This window comes from Lepidochelys olivacea (assembly GCF_965140295.1).
Source record: "Lepidochelys olivacea isolate rLepOli2 genome assembly, chromosome: 3".
NCBI lineage: Eukaryota > Metazoa > Chordata > Testudines > Cheloniidae > Lepidochelys > Lepidochelys olivacea.
The window spans coordinates 130,399,171-130,415,179 of record NC_140413.1 but is presented as its reverse complement, the minus strand read 5'-3'; the positions used below and the strand labels follow the sequence as shown (position 1 = coordinate 130,415,179).

At 41.2% G+C, this 16,009-nt stretch overlaps 1 protein-coding gene across 5 annotated transcripts in view; it reads right to left on the bottom strand.

The window, feature by feature from the left end:
* The window catches only part of FAM120B (family with sequence similarity 120 member B), a 125,649-nt gene that overhangs the window by 22,853 nt on the left and 86,787 nt on the right, over nt 1–16,009 (bottom strand). For 3 of the 5 annotated variants that reach the window (XM_084622178.1, XM_084622179.1, XM_084622181.1), the window contains one exon: nt 10,892–13,886. The exons of the other annotated variants lie outside the window; for them this stretch is intronic. In XM_084622178.1, the coding sequence (XP_084478304.1) occupies nt 13,874–13,886 (13 nt within the window). In that variant the 3' untranslated portion in view covers nt 10,892–13,873. Of the gene's footprint in view, nt 1–10,891; nt 13,887–16,009 lie in introns of those variants that run through there. 5 annotated transcript variants of the gene reach the window in all.

The window sequence follows — 16,009 nt, the reverse complement described above, 5'->3', positions numbered from 1 at the left end:
TTAGCAAAGGAATTAAACACATAATATCATTTAATGTTCTAGTTTTACTTGTGAAATCATATTTAATAAACCTAAGGGTCAACACAGAAAGAATAATTGGAGCAAATATATTGTAAAACTTCTGATAGTCAGTAGATCTTGAAAGATTCCTGAATTATTTTTGAAATATGGAAACCTTGGCCTAAGCTTATTATTTTTAAATCTGTCTTAAAGTTGTATACTGCTGCTCATCACCATACTATCTGAGTGCCTTCCATATAAAATAAATACAATAACAAAGTTCCTAGTGGATTTCAGAGTCTCTGGCATTGCTTTATGGGATGAAAACTCTGCGTAGGCTGGGGGAGATTTTTTGGGAGGCAGGTAGGGAGTAAAAGGAGTGTTTGAATTGCAAGTGTCACTCAGGGTGGAAAAAAGAAAAGGAGTACTTGTGGCACCTTAGAGACTAACCAATTTATTAGAGCATAAGCTTTCGTGAGCTACAGCTCACTTCCTGAGGACTTAAGGACTTCCTCAGGAAGTGAGCTGTAGCTCACGAAAGCTTATGCTCTAATAAATTGGTTAGTCTCTAAGGTGCCACAAGTATTCCTTTTCTTTTTGCGAATACAGACTAACACGGCTGTTACTCTGAAACCTGTCAGGGTGGAAAGGCTTTCTCAGAGGGGAAGGCCATGCTAACATTTCCTCAAGATGGTCAGACTGTGTCAGTCTTATTATTGTGCTCAGCAAGCTGTATAATTATACCTGATGTTTTTTCTGTATAAATATACAATGTAGGTACAGTTGTAATATAGGCATACCTCAAACAGTGAATAAACTTTACAAAAAACAACACCTCCCCCCCACCCAGAGTGGAATGTAGATCAGATGATAAAGAAAGGAATCAATGGGCAATTAAACCAGAAGGCAACGATGAATATCAAAAGACATCATCGTCTACATTTAAATCCTACTAGATGAGCTGCATCTTAAACACAAATGAAAATTAAATGTCCTCAATGTAAATACAGAGCCAGCTGGGACTCCTGAATAAAAGGAGTTCAGATCTGATAAACTTAACTCCCCCCTGGTTACTTTGAGTTCAACCATCAGTGTTCAAAAGGGGATAAAGAGCAGCAACATTTCATAGCAGAGTTTTAAAAATTAGGGATGATTTTACCAAAACATTAAGATATTATGCAGTGCTGAGCCACCTATAACATAATATTTTAAAGTCACAACTGGGGGTAACGCTGCTTTTACATTCCAGTTTTGATCTCCTAGTAAAAGAGTCAAAAGGTCAGTCAGCAGTTGGATGCTGGGTGCTGCCTCCATAATCTTCTAGACATCCAAAAGCGTTTGATCACTGTGCATTGCCAAATGGCATGTATCCAAGCTGCTTTTTGTGTTTTACATTTTTCACAAGCCAGAGGGGTGTTTCCTGTGTAACCTAGCAGAGAGAAATGGAGATCCATACATTTTAAATATCAACTTTGACTGAAGTTCAAATGGCTGGTCTGGAAATGAAACCAAATGTATTTTATGTGATGATTCACACCTATTCAGTACTAACATACTGAATCAGACTCCCTTAAAATGGTATTTTATTTGCTCTGCTCCTTTGTGAACAGTTTTCAGAGTAACAGCCGTGTTAGTCTGTATTCGCAAAAAGAAAAGGAGTACTTGTGGCACCTTAGAGACTAACCAATTTATTTGAGCACAAGCTTTCGTGAGCTACAGCTCACTTCATCGGATGTAGTACTGATAGCTTTAATACAAAATCAGCCAATTAATGGGGTAATTGCTAATTATGGGCAGATGGAAATAACTGATAACAATACAAAAGAGGAAATGTACATAAAAATTGTATGTATCCCTACCCTCATCCCCTTTGAATTCCTCTTTTCTCTTTAAACTGTATGCTCTTCAGATCAGGGACCATATCCTTCTATATGTGTACAGGCCTAGCACTATGAGTCTCCAGCCCTGATGGCACCTTCAGGTGGTACTGCAAAACAAGTATTATATGCTAATAGTAAAAGAGGAGATGAGATTTTATTGATGATGTTTATACAAAACGCATCTTGCCGACTAGTGAAACGTGACTAATACCAAACCTAAATAGTCAGTTTAGGTTCTAGCTTTACCATCAGAGATACTCAATCCTGTACAGGGGAACACACTATCTTCCCATTTCCTGCAATGTTTGTAGCATATTGATATAAACAAAGCATAAAACAGAAGTTGAGATTACTACAGTTGAGGTCCTCTCCACACTACAACTGCAATCATGTTAGAGTACCTAGTCATAACACTGTTGTGCTCTAACCATGTTATAACACAGACTCTACTCTCGCAATGAGTTCTGTGCAGGCAGATCCCTGCACTCATGTGGAGCTCACTGCAGGATCAGAGCAAGCATCTGGTTTTACCTGTGTAAACTAGACAAAGATATATTTATTGCTCATTCATTTACTTTGATGTATACTCTCATTTCATAAAAAGAAACCACCTGTCCTTTACTCTGGGTATTCCTTCACTCATTAAAAAATAATTAAAAAATAGTTATAAAATACAGTTATAATTAAAAAATTAAAAAATACAGTTATAAAAACAAACTACTCCAATAACAGCACTTTGCTCAATTATTTACATAGAGCAAAACGCGTACTGAAGATCTTTATGGCCTCTCACCAGAGTCCTCATAATCCCACACAGCCAGGGAAAACAAACAGACCTTGCAATATGCCCTGAAAGTCAGTAAGGCAGGACTATTTCACACCAGCAGGGAGCGAGTTACAAAGCTCACAGATTTCAGAGTAGCAGCCGTGCTAATCTGTATTCGCAAAAAGAAAAGGAGTACTTGTGGCACCTTAGAGACTAACCAATTTAGTCTCTAAAGCTCACAGAGAATGTCCTGGTAGCGGCCACCCTCTCTTATACAAGTGGGACTCCAGCACACATCCCCCTACTGATAATAATTGTGGCAGTAGGGTCCAGGAAGACAGGTGGTCTTCTAGTTAAGTAGGTTCCAGGCTGTTTAGGGATATAGGTCAAAACCAACACCTTATGTTCTACCTGGGTTCTGGTCAACACTACCAACTAAGGTCGATGTAAGCTGCCTTGCATTGACCTAGTTATGCATGTATCTACACTTAAATTTGATGTAAGCTCTCCACTACACTGACATAGTAACACCGCTTCCCAGAGCAGCATTGAGCCACGGTTGATGTACTGAGGTCAACACTGAGGTGCAAATGTAGAAGATCCTACCTATGGCTACCTTAACAGCAGCTGTCCCACAATGCCCGACAGTGACAGCTCTGGTCACAATTGTGAATTCCACTGCCCATGGGTCACGGAGACAGGAAGCAAACCCCAACTTTAAAACCTCCTGTGAATTTTTGAAATGCTTTTTCCCGATTGTCCATGTTGGGGAGCACACCTAGCAGCTCTCCACTGTTGTGTACAACTACCCAGCTCACCATGGTGGCTACATGTTCCAGACGCTCTCCAGCCTGGACAGGACATATTGGATCTCCTGGGCCTGTGGGGAGAAGAGGCAGTGCAAGAGCAGCTATGGATCAGCCACAGCAACATGGGTATCTGTGAGCAGATTGCACAGAGTGTGCAGGAGAAGGGGTATGACAGGGATCAGCAGCAGTGCCGCATAAAAGCAAAGAAGGCCAGGGAGGCCAACGGTCGATCCACCGCCAAGCTGCAGACGTGCCGCTGTTACAAACAGCTGCATACCATACTTCGCAGAGGCCCCACCACCCCACAGACCACCATCGATACCTCTGAGGAGTCAGAGTCTCAGGCCCCTGCCGTGAACAGCAAGGAGGAGGATGGGGGACATGCAACTGTGGACTGCAGCTATGCCATGATCCCAGACTTGTTTGAGATTCCAGTGCAGTCCCGTCAGTCCCAGCTGTCGAGCATGGGAGAGCCTGATGCAGGGGAAGGTCCCTCTGGTAAGTGTGTTATTGTATTTCCCATTACAGTGATGTACTGATGATGCCTGCAGGACAGTTTTCATTACTTTACTTGTACTAGAAGAGGTAGCTGTACAACAAAGAGAGGTAGTGTTATCTGCTTTTCATTCCCCTGTGGAGTTAGGCTGGAGGGGGCAGGGTGGGGGGCGGACGGGCATATGGAGCAGTATATTTATGTACACAGGGCTGTCCCTTGAATGCTTCTGAGAGATCTTGATGAAACTTTCATGGAAGTACTCTGGAGTCCTCTCCCAAAGGTTTCTATGGATGACAGCCTTATTTCTTCCTCTGTGGTAAGACAATTTCCCATGCCAGTCAGCAATAACTTCAGCAGGTACCATTACAGTACCCAGGCTAGCAAGATATGGGCCTGGGCAGCTTTTGTTCAGAACTCCAATCTTGTGAGTAAACAACGCCAGCAGCATCCCTTCAATCTATCAAAAGCACATTCAACTGTCATTCTGCACCTGCTCAGACAGTAGTTGAATCTTTCCTTGGTGCTGTCGAGCTGGTTGTTGTACGGCTTCATGAGCCAAGGGAGCAAGGGGTAGGCTGGGTGCCCCAGGGTCACTACTGGCATGTCAACATTGCCAGTGGTAATCTGCCGGCTGGGAAAGAAAGTCCCTGCTTGCAGCTTTCTAAACAGTCCTGTGTTCTTAAAGATGCACGTCATGCACTTTCCCTGAGCAGCCAACACTGATGTTGGCCAGCATTCCCTCTGAGTCACCAAGGCTTCACAAATATAGAAAAGTGGTTATTTCTGTTGACGTACTCTGTGGCGAGGTGGTCTGGTGCCAAAATAGAGCTATGCGTGCTATCTATTGCTCCACCATATCTTAGGAACCCCATTGCTGCAAATCTATCCATTATGTCTGGCACATTGCTGAGAGTCACAAGTCCTGCATAACAGGAAACGATTACTGACCCTGCACACTTGCATGATAATGACTCCCACAGTGGATTTTTCAACTCCAAAATAACCAGTAGCAATCTGGTGTTGCAAGTTTCCACAGTATAATTGCCACTTGCTTTTCCACTGTCATGCAATCATGCAGCAATCATTTTGTTGTCCCTGTGCTGGAGGGCTAGGGAGAGCTACGTACACAGATCCAGGAACATGGCCTTGTGCATCCAAAAGTTCTGCATACACTGCTCGTCATCCCAACCTTGCATTACAGTGTGATCCCACCACTCAGTGGTCATTTCCTGGGCCCAGAAGCAGAGCTCTACCATTTGCAGCTGCTCCGGAAACACCACCAACAACTTGAATTGTTTCTCCCTATGTCCCACAGCAATCTCCCTCCAGGAAATCGTCATATTCCCCACGGCTCTTCTTGCAGCTTTGCACATACTAGAGGACTGTGTGTCCTGTGCTTGCAATGCTCATGACAATAATGCATAGCTGTGTGGGTTCCATGCTTTTGTCAGAGATGGCAGACAGCAACATGTCTTGCATGAGTTCATGGGATTTTAAAAATAGGTGCAAAAATTATGGGGTAGGGATGGCATTATGGGGTGGAGAAAGTTGCATGATGGTAACTTGACCTCACAGTCCCAGCACAACTCATTTCTGCCCCATCACACATTGCCAAAATTTCCAAAAAGGCAGTATGCTGGATGGTGATGAGTTGCACACTGGGATACTTATCCATGGTGCACTGCACTGTGCATCAAAACAAGCACTACTGGTACAGCACCAAAGCAAAGAACAAAGTATACACGCGCACACGTGACATACTCACTGTGGAGGTTTTATACCCATGTAACTTGTGTCTGCAAAGTCCATAGCGTAGACATATCCTGAAAGTATGTCTATGCTACTGCATCACAGCTACAGCATTACAACCACGTTATTGTAGCACAGAGAGTGGAACTAGGGGTACTGGGGGTGCAGCAGCACCTCCTGGCTTGAAGTGGTTTCCATCATATACAGGATTTACTGTTTGGTTCAATGGCTTTCAGCACACCCCTACTATATAAATTGTTCCAGCACCCCTGTACTGTAGCGTAGATGCTTGCTACAGTGCTGGAAAGGGGTTTTCCATTGCTGTAGTTAATCCATCCCCTCAAGAGGTTGTAGCTAAGTTGACGGAAGAATTCTCTGATAGACCTAGTGGTGCCTACACCCCAGCTTAGGTCGGTTTAACCACATCTCTCGGAGGGGTGTGAGTGTGAATTTGACGTAGTTAGGTTGACCTAAGTTTTAGGTGTAGAGCAGGCCTGAGAATTAATAGGCAGCCAGTACAGAACCAAAAGCACTAGTTTAATGGTATCTCCAAAAGATGTACCTTGTAACATTTCAGTTCCTTCAGTTTCTCGATAGATTTAAAGTGTAACCCCACATAGAGTGCACTTCAGTAGCCTAATCTGGAGGTGACAAAGATGTGGATGACAGCTGCACACTCCATATCTGAAAGAGATAAATGCAATCTCCTGGCCATACAGAGAGGAAAAAAAACTGATCTATCTGTAGCTGCGAGTCCAACCAGTCTCTTAGATTGCACACCTGCTCCACCAATGGCAGGGAAGCTCATTCCAAACACAGGGAGTGATATTAGAGAGCAAGAGAAAAGTTTGTCTTATTCAAAGAAATCTTATTTATATAAAATTGAATAAATCCAAGAGTTTAGAGACAGTCATAGTTAACAGGTTCAATTGCAGTGAGATTTAGATGCAATGGACCTTTTTCAGGGCTTGGGGAAATATTAGCAATAAACTAACAGCACTGTATCTTTCTAAACATAATTTTTGAAATTAGGACTGTCAAACAATTTTAAAAAATTACAATTAGTCACAAGTTAATCACAATTAATGGCCATTTTAATCGCACTGTTAAACAATAATAGAATACCATTTATTTAAATATTTTTGGATGTTTTCTCCATTTTCAAATATATTGATTTCAGTTACAACACAGAATATAAAGTGTACAGTGTTCACTTTATATTATTTTTATTACAAATATTTTGACTGTAAAAAGATAAACAAAAGAAATAGTATTTTTCAATTCACCTCATACAAGTACTGTAGTGTAATCTCTTTATCATGAAAGTGCAAATTACAATTGTAGAATTATTAATTTTTTTTATATAACTGCACTCAAAGAGCCTACAAGTCCACTCAGTCCTACTTCTTGTTCAGCCAATTACTAAGACAACCAAGTTTGTTTACATTTGCAGGAGATAATGCTGCCCTCTTCTTATTTACGTCACTTGAAAGTGAAAACAGGTGTTCGCACAGCACTGTTGTAGCTGGTGTTGCAAGATATTTACGTGCCAGATACGCTAAACATTTGTATGTCACTTCATGCTTCGACCACCATTCCAGAGGACATGCATCCATGCTGATGACAGGTTCTGCTTGATAACGATCCAAAGTAGTGCAGACCGACGCACGTTCATTTTCAACATCTGGGTCAGATGCCACCAACAGATGATTTTCTTTTTTGGTGGTTTAGGTTCTGTAGTTTCTGCATCAGAGTATTGCTCTTTTAAGACTTCTGACAGCATGTTCCAAACCTCGTCCCTCTCAGATTTTGGAAGGCACTTCAGATTCTTAAACCTTGGATCAAGTGCTGTAGCAATCTTTAGAAATCTCATATTGGTACCTTCTTTGCATTTTGTCAAATCTGCAGTGAAAATGTTCTTAAATTGAACAACATGTGCTGGATCGTCATCTGAGACTGTCCTAACACAAAATACATGGCAGAATGTGGGTAAAACCACAGAGTAGGAGACACAGAATTTTCCCCCAAGGAGTTCAGTCACAAATGTAATTAACATATTTTTTAAACGAGCGTCATCAGCATGTCCTCTGGAATGGCGGATGAAGCATGAAGGGGCATATGAATGTTTAGCCAGGACTGGCTACAGGCGTTGTCTTTGGTGTAAGATCGGGGGCAAAAATTGGGGATTGGTCCTTCTTTGAGCAGGGGGTTGGACTAGATGACCTCCTGAGGTCCCTTCCAACCCTGATATTCTATGATGCTAAGAACTATGGCACCAATTGATCTGGGATAAGTAAACTGATCTCTTGGGACTGGAAGCAACCTGAATATTTTGTGATTTTTGGTGTAAGGGACCATTTGTCACTAAGTACAGCTTGCCTGGGTAGCAAGATAGACTGGAGAATCTAAGGGAACTGTCTGTGACTCCATGGTAAGACTGTTATAGTGATCCAGGAGTTCACATTGTTATTGGCTTGGTGAAATCTAATTACAGTACATACCACCAGTTTGGGGTGTCTGGCATGTTTCTGATAGTCTGCCCTGAGGTAGGCACTCACTGTCATAAAGCCATTCCAGACAATTGGTGTAGCCTTGGCAGGATTCACATGACTCACGGTCAGTTGGGTTTATACTGCATAACCCCAGAGCTGTTAAAGTAGAGATTTGATAGTGAACGTTTTTAAGGGTTAAATGTTAGTCCCAATGAGTGAATCACAATCATATGAGGGTCTTGATACAAAAGACCTGGAGCATTTGTGCTCACACAGGGGACTATCCTTTAAAAGGCAAACCCCAGATCAGGAACTGAGAGCTTTGCTCATAAGCTTTGACCAAGCATCTAAAGGCCCTGCAGCCCCAGACATTGCAAGGAAACTGGCCAGACTGGAACACCTGGAAGCCCAGAAAGAATGTGAACGTGAAATAATGATGGTGCAGCTGTGGTTCTGGGAACTGAGGCTGAGGAGAGAGCCAACCAATGATGCATGGAACATATGGCAGCAGTCAAAGCCAAGGCTGACATGGAGGAGAAAGCCCATAGCACCAAAGATGCATGGAACAACTAGTGGCTGATGAGAGAAATCACGCATTGCAGCTCAAATACTGCAGCAGCCTCAACCAGTGAGTCCACCCCTACCCAGCACAAGGGAGTGGGAGAAAGCTTGCCCCATTTATCAAGAGACTGATTGTATTGTAAGAGACCTTTGAGAGACCATGTGGGGGCTACAAGATTCCAGAGGATAAGTGGATGTGAATCCTTCTGACCAGATTAACTGGGAAGGCAAGACAAGTTTTTAATGATATGGTGGAGAGTGATGCTAAGGTGTACAAGATAGTTAAAGGAAATGTACTGAAAAGGTTTAAGATTACCCAAGTCCTATTGATTGAAGTATAAAAATCTTAAAAAGTTTGACAAAATCACTCTTGTTGAATATGTGCATAAGATGTATAATTTTATGAGTAAATGACTAATAGGGGTGGGGCTGAAGGTAACTATGAAAAACTGCTTGATATGAAGGTGCAAGAACACTTGCTGTGGATAGTAACTGATGAGGTACGAGTGGCCATCTGTGACAAAAAACCTTCCATGGTTTTAGAGGCAGCAGAAATTGTTGATGAATAAATACAGAGACAGCATGACAGTAGTATCTAGCTCTTCTATAGTGTTTTCATCCATCAATCTCAAAGTGCTTTACAAAGGTGGACAGATTCATTATCCCCATTTTACAGATGGGGAAACAGGCACCAGGAGGAAAGTGACTTGCCTAAGGTCATCCAGCAAAGTAGTGGCAGAGCCAGGAATTAAACCCAAATCTCCTGAGTCACAGCCTAGTGCCCTATCTACTAGGCAACACTGCCTTAAAGAAGGCGAACCTACCCAGCAAAACCAGGGCTCTTACTGTGCAATTGATATAGCACTAGTGCAGCAGTCCACACACATGCTATCAGTTGCAGAATTGGGTCCTAAATGCCTACTCTCCTTATACCTAATGGACCCAAGTCACCACTGGGTTAGACCATTTTTATGCTGGTATAACTCCACTGAACTGGTATAAAACTGGAGAAAAGCTTTGGTGCATCAGGCCCAATCTATCCAATTTGCTACACAGAGGAGTGAGAGAGAGGAGTAGGAAGCCTTACAGATCACAGAATCTTCATTATGATGAAAAAAATCTTAAACTGCTTGAAGTCAAGATGAAAAATTAATTTTAAAAATGGACCCTTCTCAATAACATGTTGCCAGGGCTGGCATTAGACTTGCGGGCACCTGGGGCCAAAACCGAAGCCCCACAACCAGGGCTGAAGCCGAAGCCCAAGCCACACTGACTGGGGTCAGAGCCCAAGGGCTTCAGACCTGGGTGGCAGGGCTCAGGTTACAGGCCCCCTGCCTAGAGCTGAAGCCCTTGGGCTTCAGCTTTGCCCCCCCCTGCCCAGGGCAGTGGGGCTTGGGCACCCGCTGGGCCCAGGGTAGCTGGGCTCAGGCGCCCCCAGGCCCAGGGTAGTGGGGCTCAGGCTTCGATCCCCACCTCCTGGGGTTGTGTAGTAATTTTTGTTGTCAAAAGGGGGCCACAGTGCAATGAAGTTTGAGAACCCCTGACACACAAATAAACTGGGTGCCATCTGCTGGTGCTTAAGAGTATTCAAATGCCAATAGTTTATGATGGGCCACCAACAAACAAAAGCTTTTAAAATGCTTGTATTTTGAGTGAAGGTAAATTATGGTAACTATTTAGTTATTTACCTCCTTAACAGCAGTAATGTTAATAAGTTGAGCAACCTCAAGTTAAGATGAACTTGGTGCTGAATTGTGTGACTGGGAATCAGATCTGGGTCTATTCTTAGCTCTTTTCCAGTGTTACCATAGGTGCTTCATATCTCTGAGTGGGAGTTTCACAATTTGTAAAATGGACAATGGTGGGGTGAGGGCTAACTCAATGTTTTATAACACTCAGATTCCTACTTTGACGGTGCTATACATGTGCAAAGTAATGTAATAAAATAGAAATCACCTAGGTAAAGTAAGCGATGGCCAATGAATTCATGACAGTTTGTCTGTCTGTCATTATCAATGACAAGACCTCCTCTCTATTAAAGATTACACAGGTACAAGCTGACTCAATCACTGATGATCAGTAGTATATTCTTCTCCCATTTACCACTAAAAGTACAGTAGACATATAAGAAAACAATATCAGTGAATGATTTGTTTATTTCTTAAAATACAGCTGCATATTTTAGACTTGTTGAAGTAATTAGCAATTTAACAGTTTGTGGAATAAGAATTTTTTTCCTTATATTTTTCTCCTCCAGAATTACGCCTCCTCAATTCCAGCTCAAAACTGCTATGTCAGGGATGGTCTAGACAATATTTAGTCTTGTGTCAGGGCAGGGCACTGGATTAGATGACCTACTGAGGTCCCTTCCAGTCCTATATTTCTTCGATTCTATGTCTTTCACCTGTGGTACAGCTCCTTCTTCCTCCCAAGGCTCAAGGCATCCCAGGTGGGGCAACACTGTCAGGTTACAAAATCTGTGTTCCAGGCACTGAGGGGCCCAGTCAAATGTGCATCTTCAGGAAGGCCATTTTTTCCTTGTGTGATTACCTTTTCTTGTCCATAGGCCTCACATAGCTATGACTAGCCTTGGCCAGGAGGACAGAAACAAAACACTCTAACACAAGCTAATACTCTTTGGACAGGAGCACAGCACCTGCATGGAACTCCTGATCCAAACCCATGATTTCTAAGGAGAAAATAATTTTTTGCTTAGAAGTCTGGATAATTAGCAGCTTCTGGCTATGGTCCAGCATAAGAAGAAAAATGTCTGACCTAAATATCTATGAACCTATGAAAAATGTCAACAGAGAGTGCCTTTACATCTCATTGGCAATTCTTAAAAAGTGCCCAATCCTAGCACAGCAAAAGCTCCCACTAAATTCATATTTAATTTTAGTTTACTACCACTTCATGTATTGAGGCCACGAGAAGTCCCGGAAGACCCTGATGTAAGACAATCTACAAAATGCTGATGCACAATTAGAATTTTTTTAAAGCACCATTGCATATAATGAGGTTTCTGAAACTAGTGGTCTTTGAATAAGCCCACATTTCTACGTTCTCCCAAAGAGTTTGAATAAATAGCAGGTAGTACATTTACACATAAAGTGAATAGCTGGTAGGAAAATATGGCAGGACTACCCCACCCATACTCGTATCATCCTCAGAAAGCAAATCAGACAAAAATAGTGTCCTATTTAAACAAAGTGAAATCAGCACCATTTTTTTTTAATAGAATTAAAAATGCTGGGCTACTGTCAATTATTTATTTAGCTGCGTTGTAGCTTTGTATTTATGTCACAGTACATGTATTGTATTTCAGACAATAAAAATACATATGAGAAAATCATAGTACCACATTATGTACAAATGACAGCATGTTTATGTTTAGAGAATTCAGAGATTAGATGGGAAAAACTCGATGGATAGTTGGCTCAAAAGTGGACATCTGCACAAGACCTAAGGCGTGAGAGCAACCGAGCTAACTAGTACCAGAATTAATGAAAAACTAGCAACTACTAATATGTAATCATTGTACCATAACGATAAATCAAGCTTCTACAGTGGCTATGGAATTCATTTGTTAATAATCCTTAACATTAGAAATAAACCTATTCTTTGAGATACAAGAAGAATTTATGTATTTTCTTCATGCCAAAAATTTGTACACACAGATTTAATCTACAATATACGCCCACACATTCTATACGCACTACCCTACATGTAATAGGGAAATCCGTATGACAAATTGTAGGCCTGTGAGAAATTAATTTACGGTACATGATTGGTTGCCACACCTGTGCACTGTCCACTAATCTGTATCATTTTGAGCATTCTACACACATGGTACACATTTCAACTGTTGTGCTTCAAATTGCTGACAAAAAAAATGAATTTATGAGAGAAATATTTGTTTTGTCCCCTTACCCCCATTTGGAATGTCCCCCCAAACTACAGAGGCCCAAGGCCCAGGATGAGCAATATTTTCTTCTCAGCCAATGACCGGTTTAAGGTTTGATGTATAATACTACAAAGGGCTAGAAATGGGACCATTACACTACTGAAAAGGGAAATACTAGGTTTCCCAATAGGGAACACAGCTCTCCTTTTGCTCTGGAAGATCTAAGAATAAGACTTTAAAGCTGTGAGCAGTTTTGCGTCTAGAAAAAACATAAGTGAGCTTAAGGGTATTTTTAAAGATTTCTAAAATGTTTTAGCTATACTTTTCTTCTTCCTTTGAGCCTTGCATAGATGGTCTCATGTAACTAAGCCACCTGACTTTACAGGTAGATAGATACTTAAAAAACACAGCTTTTGTATTTAAAGCTATCTGAAATACTTCTAAAATACTTTTTCTGTAAAAGATGTGGCATTACATAGAATGTGTGTATATGTGACATAAAGGTTTATCCGCACTTGATTGGGATGACTTCTTAGGGTATGTCTACACTGCAATTAAAACCCCACAGCTGGCCTGTGCCAGGTGATGTGGGCTCACAAGGCTTTGGCTAAGGGCTGTTTAATAGCAGTGTGGACGTTCGGGCTTGGGATTGAGCCTGTGAGGTGGAAGTCCACATGTCTAGAGCACAGTTAAACAGCCCTTAGCCCATGCCCAAGTCAGCTGGCAAAGGCCAGCTGCAGGTGTCTAATTGCAGTGTAGACATACTCTTAAGCTCACTCACGTCTTTACCACTTTAGATTTCCTCTATCTCCTTCACCACATAAAAGTGTCCTCTGTTTCTGTACACATTTCCTTTACTATTAGATTTCATAACTGTCTGCCTTAGGCTTTTGTAAAGTGCCCATCACTGTGGTAAATAATTCAAAATTTGCCTCAGAACAAACACATACTCTTATAAACATTACATTAGCAATGAAAAAGAAGTATCAGAGGTACAAAATGAAATTGGATTGGAAATACCGAGTGAAGTCAGGGTAATGTGTTTGTAACTAAATCCTTCCCACTACCAATTTTAAAATGTGTATTCAATTTGACATTTTCTTGATGGTACAATAGAAATACTGAAATGATTTTTATTATATTCAATGTATAGTACTTTATAAAAACATATCTTGTCTTCTTATCACTTTTCATTCAGTTCCAGTCAAGGACAAAGTCATCTGGGCCATCTAAAATACAAACAGCCTGTGATGGGCTAAGCAAGACACTCAAGTATCAACATGTAAACAATTTCAAATAATAAAAATCCCTGTGAAAAGATATAGCAGACAAATGGCTCCTGTGGCCATACAAAATGAATAAAAGTGTGTTTAAAACTTCAAAGAGTATTTAGGGTAAATTTTTCAAAAAGGCTTAGGAGCTCAAGGCCTGGTCTATACAAGAAAATTAGGTAGTTTAACTAAGTCAGTCATGGGTATGAAAAATCCACCCCACTGAGTTGCGTTGTTAAGCCAACCTAAATCCACGTGTAGCCAGGGCTAGGTTGACTGAAGACTTCTTTCGCCGACCTACCTATCACCTCTCTGTCAATGGGAGAATCCCTCCCATTGGCATAGGTAGTGTCTACAGTGAAGCACTACAGTGGCACAGCTGTAGCATAAAGGGTTTTGGACCCAGATTTTCAAAGGTACTTAGGTGCTTAAAGAAGCATATAGGATTTAAAAATCCCACTAGTGCAGTGGTTCTCAACTGTTACCTGGGCCGCAGGTTGAAAACCACAGCACGTTCCCCTCTAACTCCCCCCCCGCTGCCCCCCAGACCCTTATACCCAACACCTCCCACCCAGAGACCCCTCCATAGAGTGGGCCCAGGCGCAGAGCTCTGGATAGGTGACTGGGTGGCCTTTAGCACGCAGCTGGGCCGTTTCCTTGAAATACCATCTACAGTATTTACAGACTGGAGTGGATGAATGTAAGATTCCTTGTGGCAGTTTTTACTGAAATCTATGATAAACTCATAGTCAGACTAATGATTCTAATATTTTTACTCATCCTTCAGTGATGACATTATATAGAGAGGTTTTCATAAAAGAAGATGACAAGGCCACATGTAATCAGAAAAGCATCTAATGGCTGAATAGTATTTACCTTGATTCCCTCAAACTGTTTTAAATAAACTAGTATATTTGGAGAAAGGAAAAGAGAAGCATAAGTCTCTCCAGTACCAACAAGCATTATAGGACTAATGTAAAAGTCATGTTAGGTAATCAGTTTTATGGAATTATTGCCTGGATTTTAGTGACAGTCTATGGGACTTAAAATATAAATAATATTATTAACAGCAAACAAAAACAACAACAAAGGATTCAGGATGTTCTATAACTTCCCAAAGATTTTTCAAACATCCGTAGGAAAATGTTGCTCTCATTGCTATCATACTTGCTGGATATTATAATTTCTTTTGCTTTAAAACAGACCCGTTGAAAGTCTCTGGGTCAAGATAAAAGGGGGAAAAAATTGGGGCAATGTCACGGTAGGGGGGTCTACTGCAGACCATCCAATCAGGAGGTGGCCGAGGCATTTCTAGAACAAGTAACAGAAATATCCAAAACACAAGACCTTGTAGTAATGGAGAATTTTGACTAACCAGAGTTCTGTTGGAAAACATACAGTAATACACAAATTTTTGGAATGTGCTGGGGACAACGTCATGTTTTAGAAGAGTGAGGAAGTAACTGGGGGGCAGCCATTTTAGACTTGATTCTGTCTAACAGAGGAATTGGTTGAGGATCTGATGATTGAAGGCCATTTGGCTGAAAGTGATCATGAAACTACAGATTTTATTATTCTAAAGAAATGAAGGAGTGAGAGCAGTAGAATAAGTACAATGAACTTCAAAAAAACAGTCTTTAACAAATTCAGAGAACTGGTAGGTAACGTCCTATGGGAAGAAAATCTAAGGGGAAAAGGAGTTCAGGCAGCTTCTCAAGAGACATTAGTAAAGACACAACAGTAAACTATCCCAAAGCAAAGGAAAGATGGGAAGAAGAGGCCAATATAGCTCTATCAGTAGCTCTTTAATAACCTGAAAATGAAAAAGGAATCCTATAAAAATTGAAGACATGGACAAATTGCTAAAGATGAGGAAAAAAGAACACAAAAGGACAAAATCAGAAAGGCTAAGGTACAAAATGAGTTGCACCTGGCAAGGGACATAAAAGGCAATCTGAAGAGGTTCTTTAAGTACATAAGGAGCAAAAAAAAGATAAAGGAAAGTGAAGGAGCATTATTTAGTGGAAGGAGAGCTAACAAATCCAAGGAGGTTGAGGTGTTTAAAGCCTATTTTGCTTCAA